At 46.7% G+C, this 27,883-nt stretch overlaps 4 protein-coding genes across 7 annotated transcripts in view; 3 read left to right on the top strand and 1 right to left on the bottom strand.

Moving 5' to 3' along the window:
- The window catches only part of LOC310753278 (protein unc-13 homolog A), a 115,328-nt gene extending 107,135 nt beyond the window's left edge, over window positions 1-8,193 (top strand). For both annotated transcript variants that reach the window (XM_083594389.1, XM_083594388.1), the window contains 3 exons: window positions 3,467-3,559; window positions 5,399-5,558; window positions 6,162-8,193. In XM_083594389.1, coding sequence (XP_083450515.1) covers window positions 3,467-3,559; window positions 5,399-5,558; window positions 6,162-6,453 — 545 coding nt within the window. In that variant the 3' untranslated portion in view covers window positions 6,454-8,193. The remainder of the gene's footprint in view (window positions 1-3,466; window positions 3,560-5,398; window positions 5,559-6,161) is intronic.
- Window positions 1-27,883, bottom strand: part of RNF126 (ring finger protein 126) — a 767,042-nt gene that overhangs the window by 302,043 nt on the left and 437,116 nt on the right. The window lies entirely within an intron of this gene.
- SMIM44 (small integral membrane protein 44) lies at window positions 273-27,604 on the top strand (the record flags this gene model as incomplete). The annotated part of the gene is made up of 3 exons (XM_083594283.1): window positions 273-1,237; window positions 24,853-26,600; window positions 27,402-27,604. Exons 2-3 carry the CDS (start codon window positions 26,417-26,419, stop codon window positions 27,602-27,604), a joined length of 387 nt encoding a protein of 128 aa, XP_083450409.1. The 5' UTR covers window positions 273-1,237; window positions 24,853-26,416.
- Window positions 12,304-20,485, top strand: DOHH (deoxyhypusine hydroxylase). 3 transcript variants are annotated; one of them, XM_083594861.1, is made up of 5 exons: window positions 12,304-12,599; window positions 16,877-17,183; window positions 17,742-17,818; window positions 18,745-18,982; window positions 19,911-20,485. In XM_083594861.1, the coding sequence occupies exons 2-5, from the start codon at window positions 16,910-16,912 to the stop codon at window positions 20,225-20,227; spliced, it is 906 nt and encodes a 301-aa protein (XP_083450987.1). In that variant the 5' UTR covers window positions 12,304-12,599; window positions 16,877-16,909; the 3' UTR covers window positions 20,228-20,485. The 3 variants fall into 3 exon arrangements, with proteins under 3 accessions (XP_083450987.1, XP_083450989.1, XP_083450988.1); XM_083594863.1 differs by lacking the exon at window positions 12,304-12,599 and adding an exon at window positions 12,604-12,624; XM_083594862.1 differs by lacking the exon at window positions 12,304-12,599 and adding an exon at window positions 15,080-15,102.

Raw genomic sequence — 27,883 nt, 5'->3', positions numbered from 1 at the left:
GCCTTACTTTTCTCCCTCCTTGTCCTCCTCCTTATCCTTTCTGCATTTTCTTCTGCACTGACGTCCTCCCCCCCCCCCGGTCATCTCTACCTTCTTTCCTTCCCTTCCCCCCTCTTCCTTTCTCTCACCCTTCCTTTTAACCCCCTCTTCCTTTACTTCCCTCCTTGACATTTCTTTATCTCCCAACTTTGCCTTTTCTCATCCTTAGTCCATGGTGGCAAAGGTGTTAGGTTTACTCTTAGTGAAGAAATATATCCAGAGAAGGGTACGTCTCGAACTCTCCTCCCAACACCTCCTCTCCTCCCTAGATTGCACCCATCCTGGACCCCCTCCACTCACCCCCCCCCTTTTCCCGCCACCCTGACCAGGGCTAGCAAAAGCCCCCTAACTTTCATCCTTGCAGACCCGACAGGGAAAGGGACATGCAAGCCGAAAATTGCTCCCCATTTTCCTCTCTGCCTCGCTTTTGACTAGCTCTGCTCAGGGGGGCCCTCCATCACCTCTCCACAACTTTATGCACCGAATGCATCAGAATGAGACCCTGCCCTCCTTGCACAAGCAAGCACTCAGACGGAGGAAACCGGGCAGCTTTGGGGTTTTGCACCACCCTCCCGTGCTTGCCTTTTGGAAATGACCTGTTTGTTTCCAGCTTCGGTTCCTGGATCGAGAGATCGAGTCTCCGCATGCGACTCTGGAGCTGGCACGCTGCCCGTGCGAGTGGGCGATTGTGCGTGCGTGTGTGTGTGTGTTGCCCCAGCCTTCCCAAACCTTCCTTCTGCATGAAATGGGCAATGGCTGAAGATCCAGGACTATCTCCCAGGCAGGGGCAGGGAAAGGTTCGCTGCATTCCCTCCTAGGCTGCGCATTTTCCCTCGTACGACAGTTGCCGCCTGTCCTCTGTTCCCCGGATATGTCCTCTTTTCCAGCATTAAATTTTCTGCTCGGGCGGATTTTCAAAACTTGGCAAAACATCTGTTCACAGTTGGATTCCTGAAGGCAGACTTACCGTATTTTTCGCTCTATAAGACGCACCAGACCACGCTACTCACCTAGTTTTTGGAGGAGGAAAACAAGAAAAAAAATATTCTGAATCTCAGAAGCCAGAACAGCAAGAGGGATTGCTGCGCAGTGAAAGCAGCAATCCCTCTTGCTGTTCTGGCTTCTGGGATAGCTGCGCAGCCTGCATTCGCTCCATAAGACGCACACACATTTCCCCTTACTTTTTAGGAGGGGAAAAGTGAGTCTTATAGAGCAAAAAATACGGTGTTTTCCCTCGTACTAGGGTTGCCATCTGTCCTCTTTTCCCCGGACATGTCCTCTTTTCCAGCATTAAATTTTCTGCCCAAATTTTCTTCAAAACTTGGCAGAACCTCTGTTCACAGTTGGGTTCCTGAAGGCAGACTTAGTTACAAATATGTACATGTGGATCTACTCCATATGGGGGAATAATCCCAGTGCTTCTGCCAGCTGGGAGATAGCAGAGCTGTCCTAGCTAAAAGCTGGTCAAACCAAAGAAGGAAGAGGGGGGGAAAGAGAGAGGTGTGCTGCGTGACTCATCCTTTTGTTACCTGGACAGGTGAGGTCGCGCCCACCTTCTATCACATGCAAACGGAAGTATGCTCCAGCCAGGAGGAACAGGAAGTTTTTGACTGGCTGGACCAAACATTCCCTCGCATGTCTTAAGGGGAACTTACCAGGAACGCACAATTCAATCAGACTGAATTGTCTAAAAGCGAGAGGCTCACACGAGCCTGCAACCAGCTCTCTGCTGTGCATGTAAAAGGGGGAATGTAACTGCTAAGTAAAGGAACTTGCTGGGGCAAGTTAGGAAGGATATTAATAAACTATATATCCTCTCCTGCCGCCCTGGACATTCCCACTTGGCTCAGGGCCCCCGTTCTTCTGAGATCCGCAGCCTTGGCCTCCTTCCCCTGTCCCCATCCTCAAGACCTGAGCCACCGAATGTGGGTGGGTTGGGGACGCACTTTTGGTTTCCAAACTCTTCTTTTTCTCCCCCCAAATTCCTCTCCCCATTTGCTCGGCCACCTTTGGCTGAGGTCTCCTTTCCCTGGTTGCCATCTGACAAATAACTGCCTCTCTTTCCTCCTCCTCACCCATTCCTTTTCCTTCTCTGCCTTTGCTGCATGAATAAGTTCCTCATCGGAGGAAGCCTGTTTGAATGATGGACTGGTTTTTAATCCTGCTTCTTGGACCATGAAAGGGCACAGGGGATTTTGGGTATTGTTACCGAACTGGGAGCTGGGAAGGAATGATTTTCACCTTGTTGTTTGGCTGAGGTCACCAAAGCTTGCTAAGGCTATCTGTCTATTCTGACGACTCTGTTATTCTGGTTATCGGTCGCTAACAGGGTTTAGATATATCGCTTCATCACCAAAGTATTTAAGCGGCTCGCATCAAAATTATAAGATGGACATATCAATAACCTATATATCTATATCTGCGGCTGAGATTGAAATTGTTCAACACCCCATTGTTACAAAAATTTATGGAATATGCAGAAATGGCGAAACTTACCGGGAGAATGAAGAAATCAAGATAACAAACTTTTTATAAAAGAATGGAGATGGTTTATTGAATATTTACAGATAAATTGTAAACAGGTAAAAACATTGGCAGGCTTATTTTAATAACCTGCAGTTTCATAAGAGTATATATTTAAAGATGACTAAATAACCAAATTAGGATATGCAGAAGATATTAAAAAATAAATTTAAGGAACCGCAGAAAGAGGCAGAAGGAAGTCAGGTTTTGAAATGTCAAAATGATACTCTGGTTTCTCTTCAGATCGTATAAATCTTTCGCCTTTTACAAAAGAACACTTTTTAAAAAGCAGTTACAGCCAACGTCTTATAACAATCCAACGCAATGCAAAAATGTGATAATAAAACACATTAAAAAAGTAACATTCAACAATCAATTACAACAGCAATACATTATTGCAGTCCAAAGACCCACAAAACAATTTCAAAACTAGATACGGTTAAAACGACCAGACAGACAGATGGAAGACAATCGTTAGAATAGTATAAAATAACAATATCAGCATATGAAAGTTAAACAGAAATTCACTCTTAACAGTTAGAGTAAACCATTTTTAAACTATAATCATAAAACAATGGGAAGCCACAGCACATAAAATAATGCAATACAAATTGAGAAGTAGAGACTAGAGGCAGGTGGAAGGGGCCTTGCCTGATGAAGTCTCTCCCCTGACAGTTCTTCCAGGGAAAGATTTATCCGAAAAAAATATGATAACATAGGAAGGACCTCTCAAAAGCGGGGAGCCTCTGAAGCAAGCGTCCGGCCTCAGTCCACCAACAAGTTTTTGGGGGGTTTTCTTGGCGAGGGGAGGAGCGGGAGAAATCACCAGACAGGGGATGGGCTGAAAGTTTGTGCACTAATTTTCCGTTCTGCATCTCCACGCTTCCCTCCCTCTGCCGGGCAGGATCCGGAGTGGACGACCCCGTGGGAGAGGTCTCCATCCACGTGGAACTGATCACCCACCCTGGGACCGGGGAGCATAAGGTCACTGTAAAAGGTGAGCCAGGACTGGCGGTCGTAGACTTGGCACATCTAGTCTGTGTTAGAATTCCTGCTCCGCGATTGCAGTCATGGGATTGTTGTCTATCACATGACGGTGTGTGTTTTGACTCCACCGAGTGGGAAGTGACGGAGACAGGATGTTTGTGTTCCGTGAAGTAGGACTATTGTCCTTTTTTCCTTTTTCTTTTTTCAAAAATTTTATTGGTTTTCACAATATTATAAACAGACAAACAAACAAACACACAAGACAAACAAACATAAATTATTGAAAATTACACTTATTAACTTTGTTAAGTGACTTCCTCGCTTCCCCCTGGTTGAATTTCATTGCATGTCCTTTTAACGGTTTTCCAAATCCCAATTCTTATGAAATTTAACTTAAACATTAACATCCTTAAATCTTCACCTTATGGAATTAAACATATTAATTCATCACTTAACATAAATAAAATAAAATCCTAAGCCAATTAAGTATCTGCAAGCTATTTTCAATTAATTAATTTTCAATTAATTTAACTTAACAAATTTAACTAGATAATCGTTAAATTTATTCCACTCTTCCTTATACTCCTCCTCCTTCTGGTTGTGGACTCTTCGGGTTAGGTCGGCTATTGTCCTTTTTTTCTCTTTGCTGTCTGATGCTAGAGAGAGAGGGAGCCATGTTGCAGTGCTCCGCGTCTGTTTATATGCAAATAAAGTAGATTAGCCAAAATGCTGAGGTCTGTCACACGCATGATGCACAAACTCTGTGGATTCCTAAGTGTGCCGACATCTGTTGGCATCGGTTGCTGTGATGTTCGGGCAGAAGAAAGCTTTTGAAGCTCCCAAACGATCGACCAGGAGGGAGAGAACGTGCCAGTTGGGAATGTGTCTCTGCCAGGGTCGTACTCGAGTGTTGGGCGAGCTCCTGACCACCACCACCCCAGCAACACAGAAATCTGCAGCGGTTCCGTATGGGGATCAAACCGGCGACCTTGCTGTTATATTGTGGGAATGTTGTGGATAGTAGGAGAGGATCTATTGATTGAATATTCTCCTTCCTCCCTTTTTTATTTTATTTGTTTTTTATCTTATGTTTTGGAAATGTACACCCAGTTTTTCTTTTCCTTTTAATTTTTGGGGGGCCCCTAAGAGAGCAGGGCCCTAAGCTAGAGCTTGTTTAGCTTATACCTAAATGCGACACTAGTCAGGACCATGGAGATGTTCTGCCCTTTGATCTGAAGTTTAGGGCCAGATTTCGGTTTGATGAGGCCCTCAGCTCCTGAAGGTAATGGGGCCCTTTCTATGTCCAGCTGTCCTTTGTCCACAACAAGTTGTCACTGTTTTTTTGTGTTGAATATATGCTATATGGCAATTTATGGACCTAATAAGTATCTCAAACCATTTGCCCATGTGCCCATGCAACCAGTCCATGCAGAATGTAGGCACCCTATATATAGAAAGGAACAAACCAGTGATATTTCAGGGAGCAGGTGGGACCCGTGACTTACATCAGTGATGGCCAAATTTGGCCATCCAGCTGTTTTGGGACTACAACTCCATCATCCCTAGCTAACAAGACCAATATCCAGGGGGTGATGGGAATTGTAGTCCCAAAACAACTGGAGGGCGGAGTTTGGCCACCACTGACTTACATCCTAGGAGCCTACACAACACAAAACACTGTTGCTGTACGTAGGTTTTATTTTATTTGTTTTTCATCTTATATTTTGGAAATGTACATCCAGTTTTTCTTTTCCTTTTAATTTTTGGGGGCCCCCAAGAGAGCGGGGCCCTAAGCTAGACCTTGTTGAGCTTATACGTAAATCCGACACTGCGCCTTTCTCTCGCCCAGTGGTAGCCGCCAATGACCTGAAGTGGCAAACGTCGGGGATTTTCCGTCCCTTCATTGAGGTCAACATCATCGGACCACACCTCAGCGACAAGAAGAGGAAATTCGCCACCAAGTCCAAGAACAACAGCTGGTCTCCGAAATACAACGAGAGCATCCAGTTGTAAGTGATTCTCCTTTCTCCCCCTTCCTTCATCTCAGGAGCAACTCAAGAAAGGCAATTATTGCAAACCTCGGTCCTGCCTCCTTGCCAGGCCAGCCGTCTCGATTTGCAATACACCTCCGCCAGTAAAGCGAGATGAGCGCTGCAACCCCAGAGTCGTCCGCGACTGGACCTTATGGTCAGGGGTCCCTTTACCTTTACATTTAAGAAGCATTTTATAGGGACGCGGGTGGCGCTGTGGGTTAAACCACAGAGCCTAGGGCTTGCTGATCAGAAGGTTGCTGGTTCGAATCCCCGCAATGACGGGGTGAGCTCCCGTTGCTCGGTCCCACTCCTGCCCACCTAGCAATTCGAAAGAACGTCAAAGTGCAAGTAGATAAATAGGTACCACTCTGGCGGGAAGGTAAACGGCGTTTCCGTGCGCTGCTCTGGTTCGCCAGAAGCGGCTTAGTCCTGCTGGCCACATGACTTGGAAGCTGTATGCCGGCTCCCTTGGCCAGTAAAGCGAGTTGAGCGCCGCAACCCCAGAGTCATCCACGACTGGACCTAATGGTCAGGGGTCCCTTTACCTTTTTAGCTGAATCCACCTTTTCCCTCCCGCAGCGCCCTTGGCACAGAGACGGGCCCTGAATGCTACGAGCTGCAGGTCTGCGTGAAGGACTACTGCTTTGCCCGCGAGGACCGGACGGTGGGCATCGCCATCCTGCAGCTGAAGGACCTCTTGCAGAGGGGCAGCTGCGCCTGTTGGCTGCCCCTCGGCCGCCGCATCCACATGGACGACACGGGGCTGACGGTCCTGCGCATCCTCTCGCAGCGCAACAACGACGAGGTGGCGAAGGAGTTCGTCAAGCTGAAGTCAGACACGCGCTCGGCCGAGGAGGGCAGTGCCAGCTAAGCCCCACCGTGCCCTGCCCTCTCCCTGCCCTCCCAGTCCTGTGGTCCGTCTGCCCAATGGCCTCCTAGCATCACCTCCCGACCCTCGTTTATGCAGCCATGTCGAAGCCATAAGAGATCCCCGCCTTCTCCTTCCTCCCTGAATCTGGGAGCCTCGCTCCCGCTGCCAAGGATCAAACACCCTCCGAACACACACACACACACATTGCCAAATCCATTCAGTATTAGCCGCTATGGGGCAGAGGGAAAAGAAGGGAGCCTCCCCCCCCAAGTCAGGACCCTTGGCCCCTCCAGTCCAGCATTGGAAAAAGGGGCGTTCTCTGCCCTACCTGAAGATGCCTGCGTTTGAATCTCCTGCGGGCAAAAGGGTCTCTGGCGCTGAGACACTACATTTCTGGAAACGGGGGCCAAAGGTCCTGCTGCATGTTTCCCAAGACAGACCCGCCTCCTTCTCACTCATGGCATAGCTGTCAAGCGTCCCTTATTTGGCGGGAAAGTCCCTTCTCCCAGCGCCGTGTCCCGCTGCCGTCCCTTATTGATGATGTCCCTTAAATTTCCCGGGTTTCAGAGGAAGCAGCTCCTCTCCCTCCCTCCCTGCCGGCCAGGGAGGCTCCAACTGTGTTGCTTGGCTGCGTTGCTCACCCAATAAGGAGTCTAAGAACGACTGGGGGGTGGAGCTTGCATGCCTTGTGCCCATCAAATCGGCCGCGTTGCCTGGGGACTCGCCTTTGCTCAGCGCTTCCCAGCGGAGAGGTGACGGTGGTTTTCCTTGCTGCATCCCCTTTGCCGGGTTGCTGCGCTGTGGGAACCACCGCTTGAGGCTTCGTTTGGCGGCTGCCTGGGCTTTCTGCCCTTGGGTCGGAGGGGCTCAGAAGCTGAACATACCTGTGCCCGGAAAATCCCTTATTCTGGCTGCTGATCCCTTATTTCCGAGGCTGCTGGTCCCTTATTTTCAAATCTGTAAGTTGACAGCTATGACTCATGGCCACCTCTGTCCAGATCACAGCTCTTTCCCCAAGGAGCTGTCCTTGCACCGTTGGTCCACAGGGCTCAGGGCTGCCAGCTCTGGCCGGCAGCCGCCCTCTCCCAATGTTTTGGCAAGGGGTCTTTTCAGTCCCACGGCACCTCCAGGTTGGGTCAGAGGTGGTCGTGTTGGAATTGCTCGAGGCCAAGTGTTGGTCCATCTAGTTCAGTGCTGCCTGCACGAACTGGCAGCCTAGGGCTGAACACACACCCTAACTGGCAGCATTTGAAAGGAAGCGAGGTTTCGCAACACGGGCCGAGCTCTTTGCGGTTTGCAGCGCTGCCGAGAAGCAGAGCAAACCGTTGGCGAAGAGAAGGGGTTTTAAAGTAGAACCTTTTTTTAAAAAATGAAATAAACTTGCGGCTCGGTGGTGCTCAGAGGCGGCTGGTGCCCATTGGTGGTAGGTTGGGAGGTCAACAGCAGATGGCGCCAGAGACACCCAAGACCTAATTCCAGTTCCGTAGGGCTGCCATATGTCTGGGATTTCAACGACAGACTTGGGAAATCGGCCCACTTTTCCTTAAAAAAACAGCTCAACAACTATCCCCCCAAAAACCCCACAACTTTTTTGTGTCCAGATTTTTTTACTTCTTGAAATAGGGCTACCCTAAGGTGAGCCTCACAGGGACACGACTGAGACCAAGGAGGTAGAAGGGGAAGGAAGGAAGGAAGGAAGGAAGGAAGGAAGGAAGGAAGGAAGGGAGGGAGGGAGGGAGGGAGGGAAGGTTGGAAGGGATGGAATAGGACGTCCCTATTTCATAGGAGAGACATTGGAGGGGATGGAATAGGACGTCCCTATTTTCAGGGGAGAAATGTTGGAGGGGATGGAATAGGACGTCCCTATTTCCATGGGGGAAACGTTGGAGGGGATGGAATAGGACGTCCCTCTTTTCAGGGGAGAAACGTTGGAGGGGATGGAATAGGACGTCCCTCTTTTCACGGGAGAAACGTTGGAGGGGATGGAATAGGACATCCCTATTTTCAGGGGAGAAACGTTGGAGGGGATGGAATAGGACGTCCCTATTTTCAGGGGAGAAACGTTGGAGGGGATGGAATAGGACGTCCCTATTTTCAGGGGAGAAACGTTGGAGGGGACGGAATAGGACGTCCCTATTTTCAGGGGAGAAACGTTGGAGGGGATGGACTAGGACGTCCCTATTTTCAGGGGAGAAACGTTGGAGGGGATGGACTAGGACGTCCCTATTTTCAGGGGAGAAACGTTGGAGGGGATGGACTAGGACGTCCCTATTTTCAGGGGAGAAACGTTGGAGGGTATGGAATAGGACATCCCTATTTTCATAGGAGAGACATTGGAGGGTATGGAATAGGACGTCCCTATTTTCAGGGGAGAAACGTTGGAGGGGGTGGAATAGGACGTCCCTATTTTCAAGGGAGAAACATTGGAGGGGATGGAATAGGACGTCCCTATAAACATTGGAGGGCTGCAGCAGCCCGCTTCTGAGCTTGCAGCCAGCCCTCCCAAGCAAGGCAGCCTACGCTTACCTGCTTCCGGCTAGCATTCTCACTGGGCCCATTTCAGAGAACGGACCTGTCTAACTGAGGTCCATTAATTACAGTGGGTCAGCCTCCACGGTTATTTCCTCTGCCATCAGCACTGAAGCTGAGACTCATCTTCTGGTCCAGAGTTGTGGGGCGGGAAACAGGTGCCCTCTTGTCCTTTGTCCCCCCCGCTGCAGGCGGCAAAATGTCATGGGCCGGACACCTCCAAAACCCTCTCCTTCTCCCCCAGGACCCGTCAGGAGAGAACATCATCCCAAAGCGGTTTCATTCCAGCTCCGCCTCTTTTCCGAAGATACCATTTTTCCCGGGACCAAAGTGTCGGAATTTGAGTTGAATGTTTACACACACACACACAAAACACCCCAAGTCGTATACCTGCGCAGGTGTGCATTCTGCCGAACTTTTTTTAAAATAGTAATTTAAACGAAAAGAAGACATCAACGGGGACGTCTAAGCGGTTTAGATTACGGATTCCTCCCCAAGGACCTCATCCGCGTTTCTTTCCCCCCAACCTGTCCCCCTTTCCGAACCGAACCGATTCCCTTCTCAGTAATTTCTGTCCGGCATCTACTTGAAACTAAACAAACAAGAAGATGATTTAATAATTAAAAAAAAAGGACGGGGAAAAATAGAGTGAAATAAATAAATACCAATCCCGGATGCTCGGAATCGAGTTAATAATTATCCTGTTGTGGACCACATGCACACGTCTTGAAATATGTCATTATCTGTTCTCTTCCTACTTACCTGAAGTGGATTGAGTTGAAACGAAAAAACAAAACCAACGATGCATGATAGTGAGATGTTTTGCACTATTTTGAACTTTTGGGGCTGTATACAAATATTTTATTAACTGACATTAAAAAGAAAAGAAAAACGAACACTTCTTTTCCTGTGTTTCTAACCTGTCCTCTCTGTGTCCAAGGAGTGCCTAGCAAGTGTGATTTTCCTTTCCAAAGCAGCTCAAGTTGTGGGTGTTGTAAGAAGATGAAAAAACTGCTCCCTTTCCCTTATGGGGTACCCAAGAGCCAATATCGAGTCCTTATGTAGGTTCCCTATTGGTAGGAGAAAATAACAGAGGCCAACCAGAGAATATTGAGATGCAAAGTAGCTAGTAAGCCTGATCTTTATTAAACTGTTGCAACAGGGTCTCCTGCTCACCCCACGCAGGAGGGAGGAGGAACCCAGAACAATGGTGTCCAAACCCTTATATAGACTTTTGAAATTGCCACCCTGTAGCCCAAGACCACCCAAAAAAACATCATACATACATCACAGAAGGAGGCGGTCTACAGCAGAAATCCTGCCTGCCAGGATACCTGATAATGGTCACTGGTTGCTTTCCCTGGGCAGCCTGGCTGTTCTTTGGTGATGGTTAGTTTCTGAGTCCCAGGTCACATGCCCTGGAGAACAAAACAGCCAATATCATAGAATCAAAGTGTTATAAGGAAAAAATGCTCCTTTTTCCTTATGGGGTACCCAAGAGCCTGTATAGATAAGTAGGTTCTCTATCAGTAGGAGAAAATAACAGAGGCCAAGCAGAGAATATTGAGAAGCAAAGTGGCTAGTAAGCCTGATCTTTATTGAACTGTTGCAACAGGGTCCCCCGCTCACCCCACGCAGGAGGGAGGAGAGGAACTCCAAACAATGGTGTGCAAGCTCTTATATAGACATTTGGTGTATGTATATATAGATATTGTTGTTGTTTAGTTGTTTAGTCGTGTCCGCCTCTTCGTGACCCCCTGGACCAGAGCACGCCAGGCCCTCCTGTCTTCCACTGCCTCCCGCAGTTTGGTCAAACTCATGCTGGTCGCTTCAAGAACACTGTCCAACCATCTCGTTCTCCGTCGTCCCCTTCTCCTTGTGCCCTCCATCTTTCCCAACATCAGGGTCTTTTCCAGGGAGTCTTCTCTTCTCCTGAGGTGGCCAAAGTCTTGGAGCCTCAGTTTCAGGATCTGTCCTTCCAGTGAGCTTTCAGGGCTAATTTCCTTCAGAAAGGATAGGTTGGATCTTCTCGCAGTCCATGGGACTCTCAAGAGTCTCCTCCAGCACCAGAATCCAAAAGCATCAATTCTTCGGCGATCAGCCTTCTTGATGGTCCAGCTCTCACTTCCGTACATCACTACTGGGAAAACCAGAGCTTGAACTATACGGACCTTTGTTGGCAAGGTGATGTCTCTGCTTTTTAAGATGCCGTCTAGCAGTTTGAAAGCACAAAGTGCAAATAGATAAATAGGTACCATTGTGGTGGGAAGGTAAACGGTGTTTCCGTGCGCTGCTCTGGTTCGCCAGAAGCGGCTTAGTCCTGCTGGCCACATGACCCGGAAGCTGTATGCCGGCTCCCTCGGCCAATAAAGCGAGATGAGCGCCGCAACCCCAGAGTCGGCCACGACTGGACCTAACGGTCAGGGGTCCCTTTACCTTTATGTGTTTGCTTGGTTTATTTTGTATCTTAGACCGTATAATTCTCATAACACCAACCAGAGAATATTGGGAAGAGGCTAATACGTTTCCGAGCAAAATTCAAAGTGTTGGTGCTGACCTTGAAAGCCCTAAATGGCCTCGGTCCAGTATACCTGAAGGAGCGTCTCCACCCCCATCGTTCTGCCCAGACACTGAAGTCCACCTCCGAGAGCCTTCTGGCGGTTCCCTCCCTGCAAGAAGCGAGGTTACAGGGAACCAGGCAGAGGGCCTTCTCGGTGGTGGCGCCCGCCCTGTGGAACGCCCTCCCACCAGATGTCAGTGAGACAAATAACTACCAAACTTTTAGAAGACGCCTGAAGGCAGCCCTGGTTAGGGCAGCTTTTAATGTTTAATGGGTTATTGTATTTTAGTGTTTTGTTGGAAGCCGCCCAGAGTGGCTGGGGAAGCCCAGCCAGATGGGTGGGGTATAAGTAATAAATTATTATTATTATTAGCCTGATTTTTATTAAACTTTTGCCCGCTCACCCTACCCAGGGAGGAGAGGGAGTCAGAACAATGGTGCAAAAGCCCTTATATAGACTTTTGAAATTGCCCACCCCAAAATTAATATAATGTGCAAACATGGAGAGGCATAAGAAATTAAAGAAGCAAGCAAGCAGAGAGAGAGAGAGAGAGAGAGAGAGAGTGAGAGAGAGAGACTTTCAAAATTCACAATTGCAACAGCGAATGATGCAATGTTCCAAACTGAACCCGGAAACTCAGAACTGCGCGCGAGTCTATCAGCCATAAGTCTATCGCCACGCCACGCCTTACGGAATGAAGGCGGAGCAACGCCGGCGTCTCCCTACCAACGCGCATGCGCCCCAGGCCGCCATTTCCTCTCGCGGCTTTCGCCTTTCCGGACTCGCCCATTTGAAGCGGAGAAAGGGGGGGAAGAAAAAGGAAAAAAGTACCATTTGAGGCAGCCTGTACTGAAAAAAACTTTGTCGCTTCGCCCTTCTGAATTGAAGAAGAAGAAGAAGAGAAATACAGAGGGAAAAAGGGCCGCTTCCACCATTCTCCCCCCCGCCACATTCTCGTGGTACTTGGTTTCGTCCGCCGCCTCATTGCCGAGCGGGCGTTCCTTCCCAGGTTACCGCGCAGGCGCAGAAGGCTGCCTTGGAACGCGTGCGACTTAGGTGAGTGGGATAGACATCAAAGCGGGTGGGCAGCCGCCTGCATCCCTGTTGCCATGGAGACGGGATGGGAGGGGGAAGGTGAGCTACCCAGGGATGGGGGGACAATGGAGGGGGGAATTTTGGGGTGGATTTGGGCTTGGTGGGTTGGGCCAGAGCTGATCATTTTATTTTGGCTGCTGCTGGTTTGCATGTATTTGCATACATTTGCATATTCTGTTTGAGCTGCCTGCGACGTTCGTGTTATTTGCACACACCCCTTGCTGATTTGCATAGATTTGCATGCGTTTGCTAATTTGCATAGGTTTACAGGGGCGTATAATTTATTATGGTGCCTGCTAATGATTTTTTAAAATAATAATAATAATACCGTTTATTTGTTGGCTTCATGAAACTTCTACATCTCTCGATTGCAAAAAATAACCACTTTACCAAAGGGTTTACCAAAAAAGACAGATAAAGCGATAAAATTATCCGTAAGGAAAATCAACAGCAATAATTTAAAACTTTCAAAAAGTTAAAACAGCTATTGGCTAAGATCCCATGAAAACTTGCCATTGACTTTTTAAACATCCCTGGAAGCTTGTTGAAAGAAGAATGCTTTTAATATTTTAATGTTGTATTTTAATTTTGTTTTTAAGTTGTATTCATTCAACTTATTTTTATTATTGCTTGTTAGCCGCCCTGAGCCCGGCCTTGGCTGGGGAGGGCGGGGTATAAATTTAAAAAAATATTATTATTAATTAAGCAGGTGCTGAAAAGCATACAGTGAAGTTGCTTGCCAATGATTTGCATAGATTTGTGCATTCTCTGGCATTGATTTGCACAGGTTTGCTCGTTAACAGCCTTGGCCGCTTCTGATTTGCACTGTTTATTAAGCTTCCCAAACTTTTAACGAATCGAGGCCAAATTACATCAAATTTCACAGTTGTTTTTTTTAAAAAAAAGTTTATTTCCAACTATTAATGTCCCAGTTTTCCCCCATTACTGCTTGAAGCTACAGTGATAGCATCATATACAGTTTATTTCTGGCATAGAGTGTGGTTCTCAGCATGCGTTTTCTATACATTTCTCACTGGGCAAGAGCAAAAAGCTGCTAGTTTGAAGGCGAATTACATCTTACTCCCCACTTCTTTGGCCTTTAAAGGATTAACCCAGACCTCAGACCCACGAAATGTCCGAATCACAACAGATTTTGTTTTTTGTTTTTTTTAATACATTTTTATTGGAAATTTTATTTACAACATAACACAAACCCCCCACCCCCCAACCCAGAAATCTACCTCCATCAGACACAAACATAACAAACAACAAGCATAATATACAACAATACAAACAACCAAATAAAAGACTTCCTTTATCCTGTTTCTGGCATCCTTATAAAGCTGTTTCCTTTATGAATAATTATTTAGATTTTTCTAATTATAACTTAAATATCCACAAAGTCTCCTGCAGACATTAATCGAAACAAGTCCAGGTATGAATTTTAGGGCGCTGTTTTGTGAAGTATTCTCTGCATTTCCCCCCATGCTTTTTGAAATTCTTGTCTAGTATGATCTCTAATTGCCTCTGTTAATCTAGCCAGTTCAATATACTCTAACAGTTTGTCTTGCCATTCCATTTTTGTTGGCACAATTTCTTTTTTCCAGTTTTTAGCAATTAGGTGTTGAATGGTTTCTTTAAATGTAAAGGTTCATCATTGTTCCACCCGATGTGTATGTCTTTAAGGGGCCAGAGCAAGATAACAAGACCCAGCTTTACAGCTGTGAAACACAGCAGGTGCTGCTGAGTTGTATTTGATTAAGGTGTGTCAGCATTTGGGTGTAGTACCGTATTTTTTGCTCTATAAGACTCACTTTTTCCCTCCTAAAAAGTAAGGGGAAATGTGTGTGCGTCTTATGGAGCGAATGCAGGCTGCGCAGCTATCCCAGAAGCCAGAACAGCAAGAGGGATTGCTGCTTTCACTGCGCAGCGATCCCTCTTGCTGTTCTGGCTTCTGGGATTCAGAATATTTTTTTTTCTTGTTTTCCTCCTCCAAAAACTAGGTGCGTCTTGTGGTCTGGTGCGTCTTATAGAGCAAAAAATACGGTATATAAGGAGCAGCACCTAGCTCTCCCTTTACCCTGGGGGATGGGTTGGTAGTTGGGTCTGGTTTGGTTGTTAATGTATTTAGTGTAAAAGGAGTTTTTGTTTTTCTTATTAAAACCTTGTTTAAGTTATTTTTGAGTCCTTTTTTTCCAAATGCATGGTCTCCCCAGCAAGCTCTCTGCAGCGCTACCATACTGCAAACAGCCAACATTAGGATCCTTGCCGCTCCTGTAGCATAGAGGAATATTTTCTGATCTTCTCTTGCTGTATCTGCGTCCGTTATCCCTAGTAGAAAAGCTTCTGTATTTTTTATAAAGTTATACTTAAACAGTTTTTAAGCTCGTCATATACTATGTTCCAGAAGCTTTTGAGAAATACAACAGATTTTGGATGAGTTGGACTGTGCTGCACCTTACCGGTACAGTAATTTAATTTTTTTTTTTGCATCAGTATATACCTGGGAGTGTTTTCGCCAAAATGCTTTGGCCAGGTGTCGATTTGCGTGCTTGAGCAATAACACAAAAATTTCCCATTTATGGGCGTCTTCCAAGACTTAAAAGCCAAACCATCTCCTGAGTCAACAATTATGTGTGTATCATATTCAGAGTTGCCGTCAGGTGACTGTGAAATGGAATTTTACCAGCGACTCGGCTTGGCTTCCCCATAAAATTTTGGATCTGGAACTTTTTTCCCCTCTGCAATGGGAGAGATCCAATCGTTTTGTTTACCCCACAGAAGCCAAACAAGCAAAAATTAAACCAACTGCAATTTATGTTAATTTGGCACCTTCCAAAAATATGTGGCCCAAAGGAGTTGGACGTTTGCTTGAATTCAGTGCAAATTCAGGGTGGGTAAAAATCAATGGTTTAAAAAATAATAATCAGTTTTTAAAATTTAAATTTGATTTTTAAAATAAAATCCTTCTGGAGGAAAAATCTTTCGAAAGATTTTCTATTTAAGTTACATTATAGTCCGAAGGTTATTCATCAGGAAATAAGGATTTGTTTTAAGTTTTTCTGTGTGCTTAAACTCAGTATAAGTTGTTTTTTAAAAAAAAAAATTGTTTAGCCACATCAGTTAACAAACATGGATACATTGCTATAATGTTATTGTTTTAGTTAAATAAATTGTTTAAATTGTTACTAAGGAAATGATTAGTTTTCTCCTTCCAATAAAGTACAGCAGAAAAGTTGTCCAGATATAAACAGTTAACTTATTAAACCTCACAATAGTTTCATAATTTCCTGTTTTATGTATTTCTAACAGTAGAACCAAATCAGTAATTTTTGATATAACTGTAAAAACTACTCTGAAAATTTATCAATCCAAAAATGAAACCTTCATGTGGTTTGTAAATATTAAGATGATACCAGCAAGAATGAGTCTTTCTGTAAAAAAAAGAAGATTTAAATCAAGTCTTACTGACTAGTGATTTAAATTGTGATTTAATATCGATTTGATTTAAATCAAATCTACCCTGATTGCAATTTACTTCTGAGTAGATATTGCTTGGTTCCTGTTTTCCCCAACCCATCTTTCCAAAACTTTGCAAAGTTTGGGCTTCGTTAAAATGTTTGAACTCGCTAAAACGACGGAATTAATAAGAAACCACTCAGGTGACAAGGTTGAAAAAAGAATGGGATTGCTTTAATAACTATCTAATAAAATAGGGTTCCAGCAACAACATTTGGCTGTGCCCTAGACTAACTTCACATATATTGGGGAATGTTTTTCAGTTATGGAATACAGATAAATTGAATGTAAAAGAAATTTGGAAACCGCAAAGAGATAGAGGGGAAGTGAAATAATATAGAAGGGACTCAAACCAGTTTAGGAGAATAATCAGAATGTTATGGGAAAGAAAATGAATATGAAGGTAATGTCGTTCTAGGAATTTCGGGTATAAAACATTCAAATGATGGTTTGTAATCCTTAAATAATTTTGTGTTTTTGATAATAAATTTTTGTTCCTCCCCAAAGCTTTATGTTGTTTAATTTTTACTTTTTTCACATTTCGTTCATGTATCGCTTTATTTTCTGCTTATGTGAATGCAACGATCAATTTATTTTCTTGCCATGTAAATTTTAAAATGCAATAAAGTATTTTTAAAAGGGGGCGGAGAAGTTTGGGCTTCTCCGAAACATGGACTTTCACCCCCCCCCAAAACCCCCCTCCTTTTCTCTTCCTTTAGGTATTTTTTGAAGTAGCTCCTGCCTAGGTAACTATGGTGACGGAGAAGGAAATCGAACAGATTGGCCGGACGCTGGTGGACGCCGGGCAGCCCCTAAAAGCCCGTTTCCGGGCGCTATTCACCCTCCGAAACCTAGGGGGGGCTGCAGCCATTGAGTGGATCAGCCGAGGTTTTGGGGACGACTCTGCGCTCCTCAAACACGAACTGGCTTACTGCTTAGGGCAGATGCAGGATGAGAGAGCGATTCCCGTCCTCATTGAGGTTCTCCGAGACGCTAGCCAGGAACCCATGGTCCGCCACGAAGCTGGTAAGAGGGGCTGTGTTGACAGACCGCAGGGGGGCTGGTTTGGGAAACACTTTTAATGTTTGATGAATTATTATGGGACGCAGGTGGCGCTGTGGGTTAAACCACAGAGCCTAGGGCTTGCCGATCAGAAGGTCGGCGGTTCGAATCCCCGCAATGACGGGGTGAGCTCCCGTTGCTCGGTCCCTGCTCCTGCCAACCTAGCAGTTTGAAAGCACATCAAAGTGCAAGTAGATAAATAGGTACCGCTCCGGTGGGAAGGTAAACGGTGTTTCCGTGCGCTGCTCTGGTTTGCCAGAAGCGGCTTAGTCCTGCTGGCCACATGACCCGGAAGCTGTACGCCGGCTCCCTCGGCCAGTAAAGCGAGATGAGCGCCGCAACCCCAGAGTCGGCTACGACTGGACCTAATGGTCAGGGGTCCCTTTACCTTACCTTTTTATTATTATTATGCTGCGTGTCTCCATGGGGTCAACAGAGAGAGAGATATAAACAAATAAAATTAATAATACACAAACACCCTGCTTCCACTTTCATATCTCATTCTCTCCCTGCTTTCGACAGGCGAGGCCCTCGGTGCCATTGGGAACCCCAAAGTTCTAGACGTCCTGAAAAAATACTCCGAAGACCCTGTCATCGAGGTAAATCCAAGGGCTCCTTTGCAATTCTTCCCCGAACCTGACCCGATCCAAAAAGTTAACATCCCTCCATCTGTTTTTTTAATATATACCATATTTTTTGCGCTATAGGACTCACTTTTTCCCTCCTAAAAAGTAAGGGGAAATGTGTGTGCGTTTTATGGAGCGAATACAGGCTGCACAGCTATCCCAGAAGCCAGAACAGCAAGAGGGATCGCTGCTTTCACTGCGCAGCGATCCCTCTTGCTGTTCTGGCTTCTGAGATTCAGAATATTTTTCTTCTTGTTTTCCCCCTCCAAAAACTAGGTGCGTCTTGTGGTCTGGTGCGTCTTATAGAGCGAAAAATATGGTATATGATTTTTACTAGTTTTTTTTAACATACCATTTTCAACAGTAATTAAACATGCTTTTACACCTTATTCAATATTTTTGACTTCCATCAGTCCTGTCTGAAAATTTTCCAATCTAATCTCTTAGTATGCATGTCTTACTTTCCCTATTACATTTAAAACTCATAACCAATATCTCTATCTTTATCTACTTTGTAAACACTTCGTATATTTCTCCTTACAAAACTAGCGTAATTTTTTGATTACAGTTGCTCTTCAAATAACTCGTATACTTCTTCCAATCTTCTGTAAATCTCTGGTCCCGCAGGTTTCGAATCCTTCCTGTCATTTTGTCCAATTCTGCGTAGTCCATTAATTTCGTCTGCTATTCTTCTTTCGTCAGAATTTCTTCTCACTTCCATTTCTGGGCTAACAATACTCTTGCCGCCGCTGTTGCGTATAAAAACAATTTAACATCTTGCCTATTAATATCCTGGCCTATAATACCAAGTAAAAATGCTTCTCGTTTTTTTTAAGAATGTATTTAATGTTTTTTCACGAAATATACGTTCTTGAAAAACACCCCTCCATCCTATTCAGGTGGCAGAGACATGTCAGCTGGCCGTGAAGAGACTGGAATGGCTTCAGGAACACCCGGCAGAAGCGTCCTCCGGCCTCTACTCCTCCGTAGACCCAGCGCCTCCATCCGAGGAGGCGGACGTGGAAAGGTTGCGGCAGGCTTTGCTGGACGACTCGCGGCCGCTGTTCGAGCGATACCGGGCCATGTTTGCCCTGCGCAACGTCGGCGGGGAGTCGGCCGTCCTGGCCTTGGCGGATGGTGAGTCTCCTCGCTTCTCTTTGGCCAGAGATTTCGCCTGGTCAGCGGCTCTGGCCGGAATTTGAATCCCTGGTCCTGAATGGGGTAACTTTGCCCCTGAAGGACCAGGTGCGCAGCCTGGGAGTCATTTTGGACTCACAGCTGTCCATGGAGGCGCAGGTTAATTCTGTGTCCAGGGCGGCTGTCTACCAGCTCCATCTGTATGCAGGATGAGACCCTCCCTGTCCGCAGACTGTCTGGCCAGAGTGGCGCATGCTCTGGTTATCTCCCGCTTGGACTACTGCAATGCGCTCTCCGTGGGGCTGCCTTTGAAGGTGACCCAGAAACTGCAATTGATCCAGAACGTGGCAGCCAGACTGGCGACAGGGAGTGGCCGCCGGGACCACATAGCACCGGTCCTGAGAGATCTGCATTGGCTCCCAGTACGTTTCCAAGCACAATTCAAAGTGTTGGTGCTGACCTTTAAATCCCTAAACGGCCTCTGTCCTGTATACCTGAAGGAGCGTCTCCACCCCCATCGTTCTCCCCAGACACTGAGATCCAGCGCCGAGGGCCTTCTGGCGGTTCCCTCCCTGCGAGAAGTGAGGTTACAGGGAACCGGGCAGAGGGCCTTCTCGGTGGTGGCACCTGCCCTGTGGAACGCCCTCCCTTCAGATGTCAAAGAGATAAACAACTACCTGACATTCAGAAGACATCTGAAGGCAGCCCTGTTCAGGGAAGTTTTTAATATGTAATGCTGTATTGTTTTTAAGACTTGATTGGAAGCCGCCCAGAGTGGCTGGGGAAGCTCAGCCAGATGGGCGGGGTATAAATAATAAATTATTATTATTGGGAACACTACAAGCTCTGGCTCTTAAAAATAATGCAAGGCGCTAGTCCTCAAGCCGCTTTCCTGAACTGCGATTCTCCTCTCCCTTCCACCCGCAAGGCCTCCGGTGCGGCAGCGCCCTCTTCCGCCACGAGGTCGCCTACGTCCTTGGACAGATGCAACACGAGGCGAGCGTCCCGCAGCTGACTGCCTCGCTGGAGGACAGCGCCGAGAGCCCCATGGTGCGCCACGAGTGCGCCGAGGCCCTGGGATCCATCGCCCAGGACTCTTGCCTCACCGCCTTGCAAGCCCACGCCCAGGACAAGGAACGCGTCGTGCGGGAGAGCTGCGAAGTGGCGCTGGACATCTATGACTACGAGAACGGCGGCGATTTCCAGTACCCTGATGGGCTGAGCAAGCTGAAGAAATCGGACTGAAAAGGGCGCAGGGAGCTGTCCGCGTCTCGGCCGCCGCCATCTCATCCCAGTTTGGATTCCTGCAGCGCCGGACGGGGAGATGCAAGACTTCTCGCCTCAGTTTCTAATTTGCGGCCTGTTTCTCTGCTCGGTGGTTGGTGGGGAGACGGGTATCTACATCTCGATAGCGGGTTCTGTTCCGGATCTGGTGCCTTTTCTGTTTCCCCCTCTCTCGTTTTTGCAAATATATGTTCACGCGTATTTATATCGCTTTGAAAACTGAGTCTTCCTTGCGATAGCGTCGAATGAATGAATGAATGAATCTTTATTTGTGTCAGCCATCGGCCATAGCAATAGAGTGGTACCTCGGGTTACATACGCTTCAGGTTACAGACTCCGCTAACCCAGAAATAGTGGTTCAGGTTAAGAACTTTGCTTCAGGATGAGAACAGAAATTGTGCTCCGGCGGCATGGCAGCAGCAGGAGGCCCCATTAGCTAAAGTGGTGCTTCAGGTTAAGAACAGTTTCAGGTTAAGAATGGACCTCCAGAATGAATTAAGTTCTTAACCCGAGGTACCATTGTAAAACAACACTATGATATACAAAGAATAGAAATAAAAAGTCAATTATATAAAATACATTCTAGGGTTTTGAATCAATGGTCAGGTAGTGGATCTTATTCTGATTGCCCCAGCAAAAAACCTTGCCACCTTTGCTGTCACCTGCTCATCTTGATCTGCCAAGAGAAAGGACACTGGGGCAGTGGCTGGGCGACCCGGAATGGACGATAAAAGAGGGGTGATAATCTCATTCCTCAAGTCTTTATCAAGAGGGCAAGGCAGAAGGGCGTGCGCCACCGATTCGGGACGGCCATCTCCACAGGGACATTTTTCGTGTGGCATCTGTTGGAATTGTCCCTCAAGTCCAGCCGAGGAAAATAAATTCAATCTTGCGAGAGTAAAAGCGTGTCTATATTTTAGAATTGCTCAGTTATGCAGATAGGGTGCCAGAGAGTCGAAATGGGAAGGTGGAAAATAGTCATGCCACGGGCAAAATTTCTTTATCGTGGCCAAGTTGTTCCGACGCTCGATATCATTTAGGCGCTGACAAATTAGGCTGTTTGTGGCAGCGTTGGTGTGTCGCGGGCCCTCGGCACTTCCTGCAATCGGTAATAATCAATAACAGCGCTGCCCATCTGACAGGATTGCCCCATTCTCGGCAGCTTCCGAAAAATTGAAGCCTTAAGCGCAACAAAGCATCAAACATTAAAAACTTCCCCTGTACAGAGAAGACCCACGGCCACCACTGACATTTTAAAGTGAGCCTGACGCAGCCTGAATGTTTGCAAGCCATCAACAGATTTTCTTTAGATTTTCCTTTTTTATGTCCATGGAGTTTTCTTGGCAAAATACTGGAGTTGTTGTTTTTTTGTTTTTTTTGAAAAATATTAAGGTTTTACAGAAACAGATATACAAAAACACATAATAAAAAAAACAAAAAAGATATGAATAAACACACAGAAAAAATAAGAAAAATTAAAAACAATTCCATTTTTCATAACTTAAAATTCATTTGCTTGTTTCTTTGACTTCCTCACACCTCCCCTTCTTGTATTCCCATTTAAATAATTAAATCAGCAAATCCTTACCCTCTTTCATTTATCTTATCTCTATAACTTAACATTTTATAACTCAGTATTTTCATCCATTATCAATTCATTTTTGCATATTCTTATTAACTTTGTTGCTAATACCACTTATTTCCAATCCAACATCATTTTAATTATGTTTTTACCTATTTAAAAATACTGGAGTTGTTTGCCAGTTCCTTCTCCAGGTGGATCACATTTAGTCTATACTCCCCGCTATGACCTGTCTGTCTTGGGTGGCCCTGCGTGGCATAGCTCAGGGGTCAGCAAACTTTTTCAGCCGTGGGCCGGTCCACCGTCCCTCAGACCTTGTGGGGGGCTGGACTATATTGGGGGGGATGAATGAATTCCTGTGCCCCACAAATAGCCCAGATATGCATTTTAAATAAAAGGGCACATTCTCCCAGGCAGACCCCACAAATAACCCAGAGATGCATTGTTAAAGAAAAGCACGCATTCTACTCATGTCAAAACACCAGGCAGGCCCCACAAATAACCCAGAGATGCAGTTTAAATAAAAGGTCACATTCTGCTCATGTCAAAACATGCCGATTCCTTGCACCAGCTGCAGGCCAGATTGAGAAGGTGATTGGGCCAGATCAGGCCCCCGGGCCTTAGTTTGCCTACCCATGTTCTAGTCGCAGGTGGTTCCCCAGACTTGCTTGCCTGAACTGAAGTTCAATACGGTAAGACAGAGAGGTTCTAGTATAGGAGTCAGCAGACTTTTTCAGCCGGGGGCCGGTCCACGGTCCCTCAGAACTTGTGGGGGGCCGGACTATATTTTGAAGGGGGGAAATGAGCGAATTCCTATGCCCCACAAATAACCCAGAGATGCATTTTAAATAATAGCACACATCCTAGTCCAGGGGTCAGCAAACTTTTTCAGCAGGGGGCGGGTCCACTGTCTCTCAGACCTCAACCAAAATTTACAAATCACCAGCTTCAAAACTATATATATATATATATATCAGTCCATAACTAAAGGGTAGGGGGACACCCAAAGACCACCCCCCCCCCGCCAACAGATGCCAAGCTAGAAAGGGGATTATGAATCGGTTTCGTACACACAAAGTAATAAGAGGATTGTGGAAGGCTGAATCGGAAAGGGATTTCGGGGGAAAGGGAATATTGCGCGCTTGGTTTTGCGTGAAAGCAACCTCCTTTAGCCAAAAACCACCGCGGATTAGGTTTAGCGGGGCTTAAACGTTTAAAAGCAGATCAGGCTTGGCAGAACCTCTTTTCAATGTCAATGCTCTCTGGAGCCGCTCCCCAGAGGCCGATTGCAAACTGCGGTGTCAAAAAGTCTCTTCGAATTCTGGCCATTTGAACACACACCCCCTCAAAAAAAAACCCTTCATGGATCACTGCCTTGTCGTGGCGAAGGGGCTTGAATAACTCAGAGAATGTATGAGATATGCCAGGGGTAGGCAACTTAAGGCCCGGGGGCAGGATCCGGCCCAGTCGTCTTCTAAATCCGGCCCGTGGACGGTCCGGGATTCAGCGTGTTTTTACATGAGTAGAATGTGACCTTTTATTTAAACTGCATCTCTGAGTTATTTCTGGGGCCTGCCTGGTGTTTTGACATGAGTAGAATGTGTCCTTTTATTTAAAATGCATCTCTGGGTTATTTGTGGGGCATAGGAATTCGTTCATTCCCCACCCCTTCAAAATATAATCCGGCCCCCCACAAAGTCTGAGGGACAGTGGACCGGCCCCCTTCTGAAAAAGTTCCCCTGTTAGACAGCCTTTTACTCCAAACAATGAGGACTGCAATCTTGTTTGCCGTGTTTATTTCATTCATCCCCTGTGGTCTGAGCAAGAAAGCGAATCCTTTGCTTCTGTGTAAAGGTAAAGGGACCCCTGACCGTTAGGTCCAGTCGTGGCCGACTCTGGGGTTGCGACGCTCATCTCGCTTTACTGGCCGAGGGAGCCGGCGTACAGCTTCCGGGTCATGTGGCCAGCAGGACTAAGCCGTTTCTGGCGAACCAGAGCAGCGCACGGAAACGCCGTTTACCTTCCCGCCGGAGCGGTATCTATTTATCTACTTGCACTGGTATGTTTTTGAACTGCTAGGTGGGCAGGAGCAGGGACCGAGCAACGGGAGCTCACCCCATCATTGCAGGGATTCGAACCGCCGACCTGATCAGCAAGTCCTAGGCTCTGTGGTTTAACCCACAGCGCCACCCACGTCCCTTGCTTCTGTGTACTGCAGCGCGAATTAACAGGCAGCCGAGACTCAAAATAGTGGATTCTCTGCCTGCCTTCTTCCCAACCCTCCCTTTGCAAAATCCCCAGCTACGATCTGCTTAGCTGATTTTAAGAGATCAGCTCTTGGGGAGGGAGCCCAGAATAGTAGATTTGTCTTCTGCAGATTTTTTTGGGGGGGAGAGGAAAGGGGGAGATGTCTGGAAGAGGGGAGGCTTTGAGCAAGAGTATCTGTATTTAAAATAAAATTTAAAAAGCTGGGTGGGTGGCTGCGCGGAGTCTTTGCTCTCCAGCTGTTGGGAAACAGCATCTATCGCCCCATCAGTCGACACATCAGCAGGAACGCCTTGCGGACGCTTTTGAGTTGCGCCGATCGATGATACTGCCTCTTGCGCCAGCTGTTCCCTGTCGCCAGGTAAGTCGCTTCCTTCAAATCCCAGAAAACAAAAGCCAGCTTTAGAAATTTAGCCTTAGCAGCAAACCAGGGTAGCTTGATTTTCAGCCCCCGCAAAGAGGAAATTGGGTTTGGTGCAACGGGAGGCACCGGCGTCGTACACTCACCGTATTTTTCGCTCTGTAAGACGCACCAGACCACAAGACGCGCCTAGTTTTCGGAGGAGGAAAACAAGAAAGAAAATATTCTGAATCTCAGAAGCCAGAACAGCAAGAGGGATCTCTGCGCAGTGAAAGCAGTGATCCCTCTTGCTGTTCTGGCTTCTGGGATAGCTGCGCAGCCTGCATTCGCTCCATAAGACGCACACACATTTCCCCTTACTTTTTAGGAGGGAAAAAGTGGAGTCTTATAGAGCAAAAAATACGGTAATTTTTTTGCCAAGCTGCACAGGTCGAAAGAGGTGTTGCAGGCTTTCGAAACCTGCTGTGCCTGTTTAACCAGAGAGGGCAGCGAACCATCAAGAAATAATTCTTGGCCAGTGTGTCTGGAGGTCCTATTCTGATTTATTCTGATTTTAAGCCATATTTCAGTCAATTGCTGGATTTTATGTCTTAATGTATTATATATTTTGAGGTTAGCTAAGCCTGGTTTGGCTGGGGAGGGTGGGATATAAATTGATTGTGTGGCTGTGGAAATGGATAAAAGCCCCCCATCTAAACAATGACCGTCATCAGTGTATGTAAATAAAACAATTTCATTTTACTTTTTATCATCTACAATGCTATCTTATTTATTTTATAGTACAATACATTGATTATTGCTTTAATTTTTTTGGATCCATGGTCTCTTTAGGTAGTAGAATTCATGTTAAACTGCTGTTTTAGGGGTTGTTTTAAAAAGTCTGGAACGGATTAATCTGTTTTGCATTCCTTCCTATGGGAAAGCGTGCCTTGGTTTTGGAATGCGCTTTGGTTTTGGGACGGACCTCCGGAACGGATGAACTTTGAGAACCAAGGTACCAGTGTACAGTGGTTCCTCGGTTTTTGAACGTCGTCCGTTCCAGAGGACCGTTCGAGTTCTGAAACATCCAAAAACCGAAAACTCAGTACAGAAGCCTTAAAATGGAAAACTCAGTTCAACTTCCGAGGCGCATTTGAAAATTAAAGCATTTACTTCCGGGTTTATGGCATTCAAAAACCAAAATGTTCATTAACAGGTACCACTGTATTCTTTAATCACACTGCAAGACCACCACATGTGTTGAAATGTTCCTACTATTGGTTTTTTTAATACTTCCAGCCTTTATCACTCTGTGATTTAAACATCTTTGCCGACCTATTTGGTGTTAAGTACCCGCCTGCGGATCTTTAGATGGTTTTCTTTTAAAGTATCAAGTAAAGGTAAAGGGACCCCTGACCATTAGGTCCAGTCGTGGCCGACTCTGGGGTTGCAGCGCTCATCTTGCTTTATTGGCCGAGGGAGCCGGCGTACAGCTTCCGGGTCATGTGGCCAGCAGGACTAAGCCGCTTCTGGCAAACCAGAGCAGCGCACGGAAACGCCGTTTACCTTCCCGCCGGAGTGGTGCCTATTTATCTACTTGCACTTTGACGTTCTTTTGAGCTGCTAGGTTGGCAGGAGCAGGGACTGAGCAATGGGAGCTCACCCCGTCATCGCGGGGATTCAAACCGCCGACCTTCCGATCGGCAAGCCCTAGGCTCCTTGGTTTAACCCACAACGCCACCTGCGTCCCTTTTTAAAGTATAGCATGCCGTAAATTTTCAGTTATTTGTCCAAATCAATATTGTGTCCTCTTAACATACGGCTTTTCTCCGTAAGTGGGGCCTGAGCTGCCCCTGTCTATTTCTCCCCCAGAATATCCATCAAGCGAAACCTAAGTGACGATCGCTGATTGGGGAAGGACGGGGAACGAGGCGCCGGGGACCCGGGTGCGAATCCTCGCTCGATGCAGTCTGGAGAGGAGGAGGAGGAGGCCGGTGACCTCTTCAGAGATTACAAACCTCCCTCGCTGGATTCGATCCGCCTGCCGCGCTATGCCTTGTATCTTCTGATGGCTGTCATCATTGTGGTCGTGGTCGCGTACGCGATTGTGGGTCACCTCATCAACGACCTCGCGCACGACTTTGCGGGTGAGTGGGCAGACCTCCTAGAAGCTCCCCCTTCCCCCCCCCCCCCCAAGTTGCTGGTCCTCAGGACCATTTTGAGTTTGAGTACCGTATTTTTCGCTCCATAAGACACACTATTTTCCTCCTAAAAAGTAAGGGGAAATGTCTGTTCGTCTTATGGAGCCATACTGGAGCCTCAGCTTCAGGATCTCTCCTTCCCGTGAGCACTCAGGGCTGATTTCCTTCAGAATGGAGAGGTTTGATCCTCTTGCAGTCCATGGGACTCTCAAGAGTCTCCTCCAGGACCAGAATTCAAAAGCATCCATTCTTCGGCGATCAGCCTTCTTGATGGTCCAGCTCTCACTTCCATCCATCACTACTGGGAAAATCAGAGCTTTAACTATACGGACCTTTCTTGGCAAGGTGATGTCTCTGCTTTTAAAAGGAGCAAACCAGTGATATTTTAGGGAGCAGGCTAGCAGGCGGGGCCCATGACTTATATCCTAGGAGCCTACACAACACAAAACACTCTTGCTGGATGCAGATTTTATTTTATTTGTTTTTTATCTTGTATTTTGGAAATGTACATCCAGGTTGTTTTTTCCTTTAATTTTTTTGGAGGACCCCAAGAGAGTGTTGGGCCCTAAGCTAGAGCTTGTTTAGCTTATCCGTAAATCCTGGCGTGCTCTGGTCCATGGGGTCACGAAGAGTCGGACACAACTAAACGACTAAACAACAACAACAAAATCCGACACTGCAACATACCCAGCTTTCTGCTGCCCAAACCTGCCGGTTTTAATTTTCTCTTTTTCCCCCCATCGCTAGATTGGGCCTTTGGTCCCAAACTGGAAGAGAGGAAGAGGCTGGAAGAGGCGTCGGACGGATGTGAGATTGCAGCTTTTCCCGACCATCGCCTGGGTTGGCAAAAGAGCGCCCCTTTCCCAGGGGTGGAGTGTGTGGAGGGCCACATCCTGCACCCCCTACCTGGGATGGAGACGAGCTGTGCATCGCCTCCAGCAACTGGCTGATTCGTTGCTTGGATCAGCTGGAGAGAGATTCCCCCAGACGTACTGGATATCACCCCTGGATATGAATGTCAAGACTCCTGATCCCTGTGACACCTATTTCTTTCCTTTCCTTTCCCCCCCGTTTTTAGCCTGATTTTATCACGAAGAAACTGCCACCTCCAGCGACCTTCGTTCCCAGGAAAGCTAAACCAGGATACATGCTGGCCCCCTCGAAAAATCTCACTGCTCAGAGATGGAGGTGTTTGTAACATTAAAAACGGGCATGGCATACGAGTCCTG

The sequence above is a fragment of the Podarcis filfolensis genome (genome assembly GCF_964270895.1).
Source record: "Podarcis filfolensis genome assembly, chromosome: 18".
Lineage (NCBI taxonomy): Eukaryota > Metazoa > Chordata > Lepidosauria > Squamata > Lacertidae > Podarcis > Podarcis filfolensis.
This window is presented reverse-complemented; position numbering and strand designations above follow the sequence as displayed.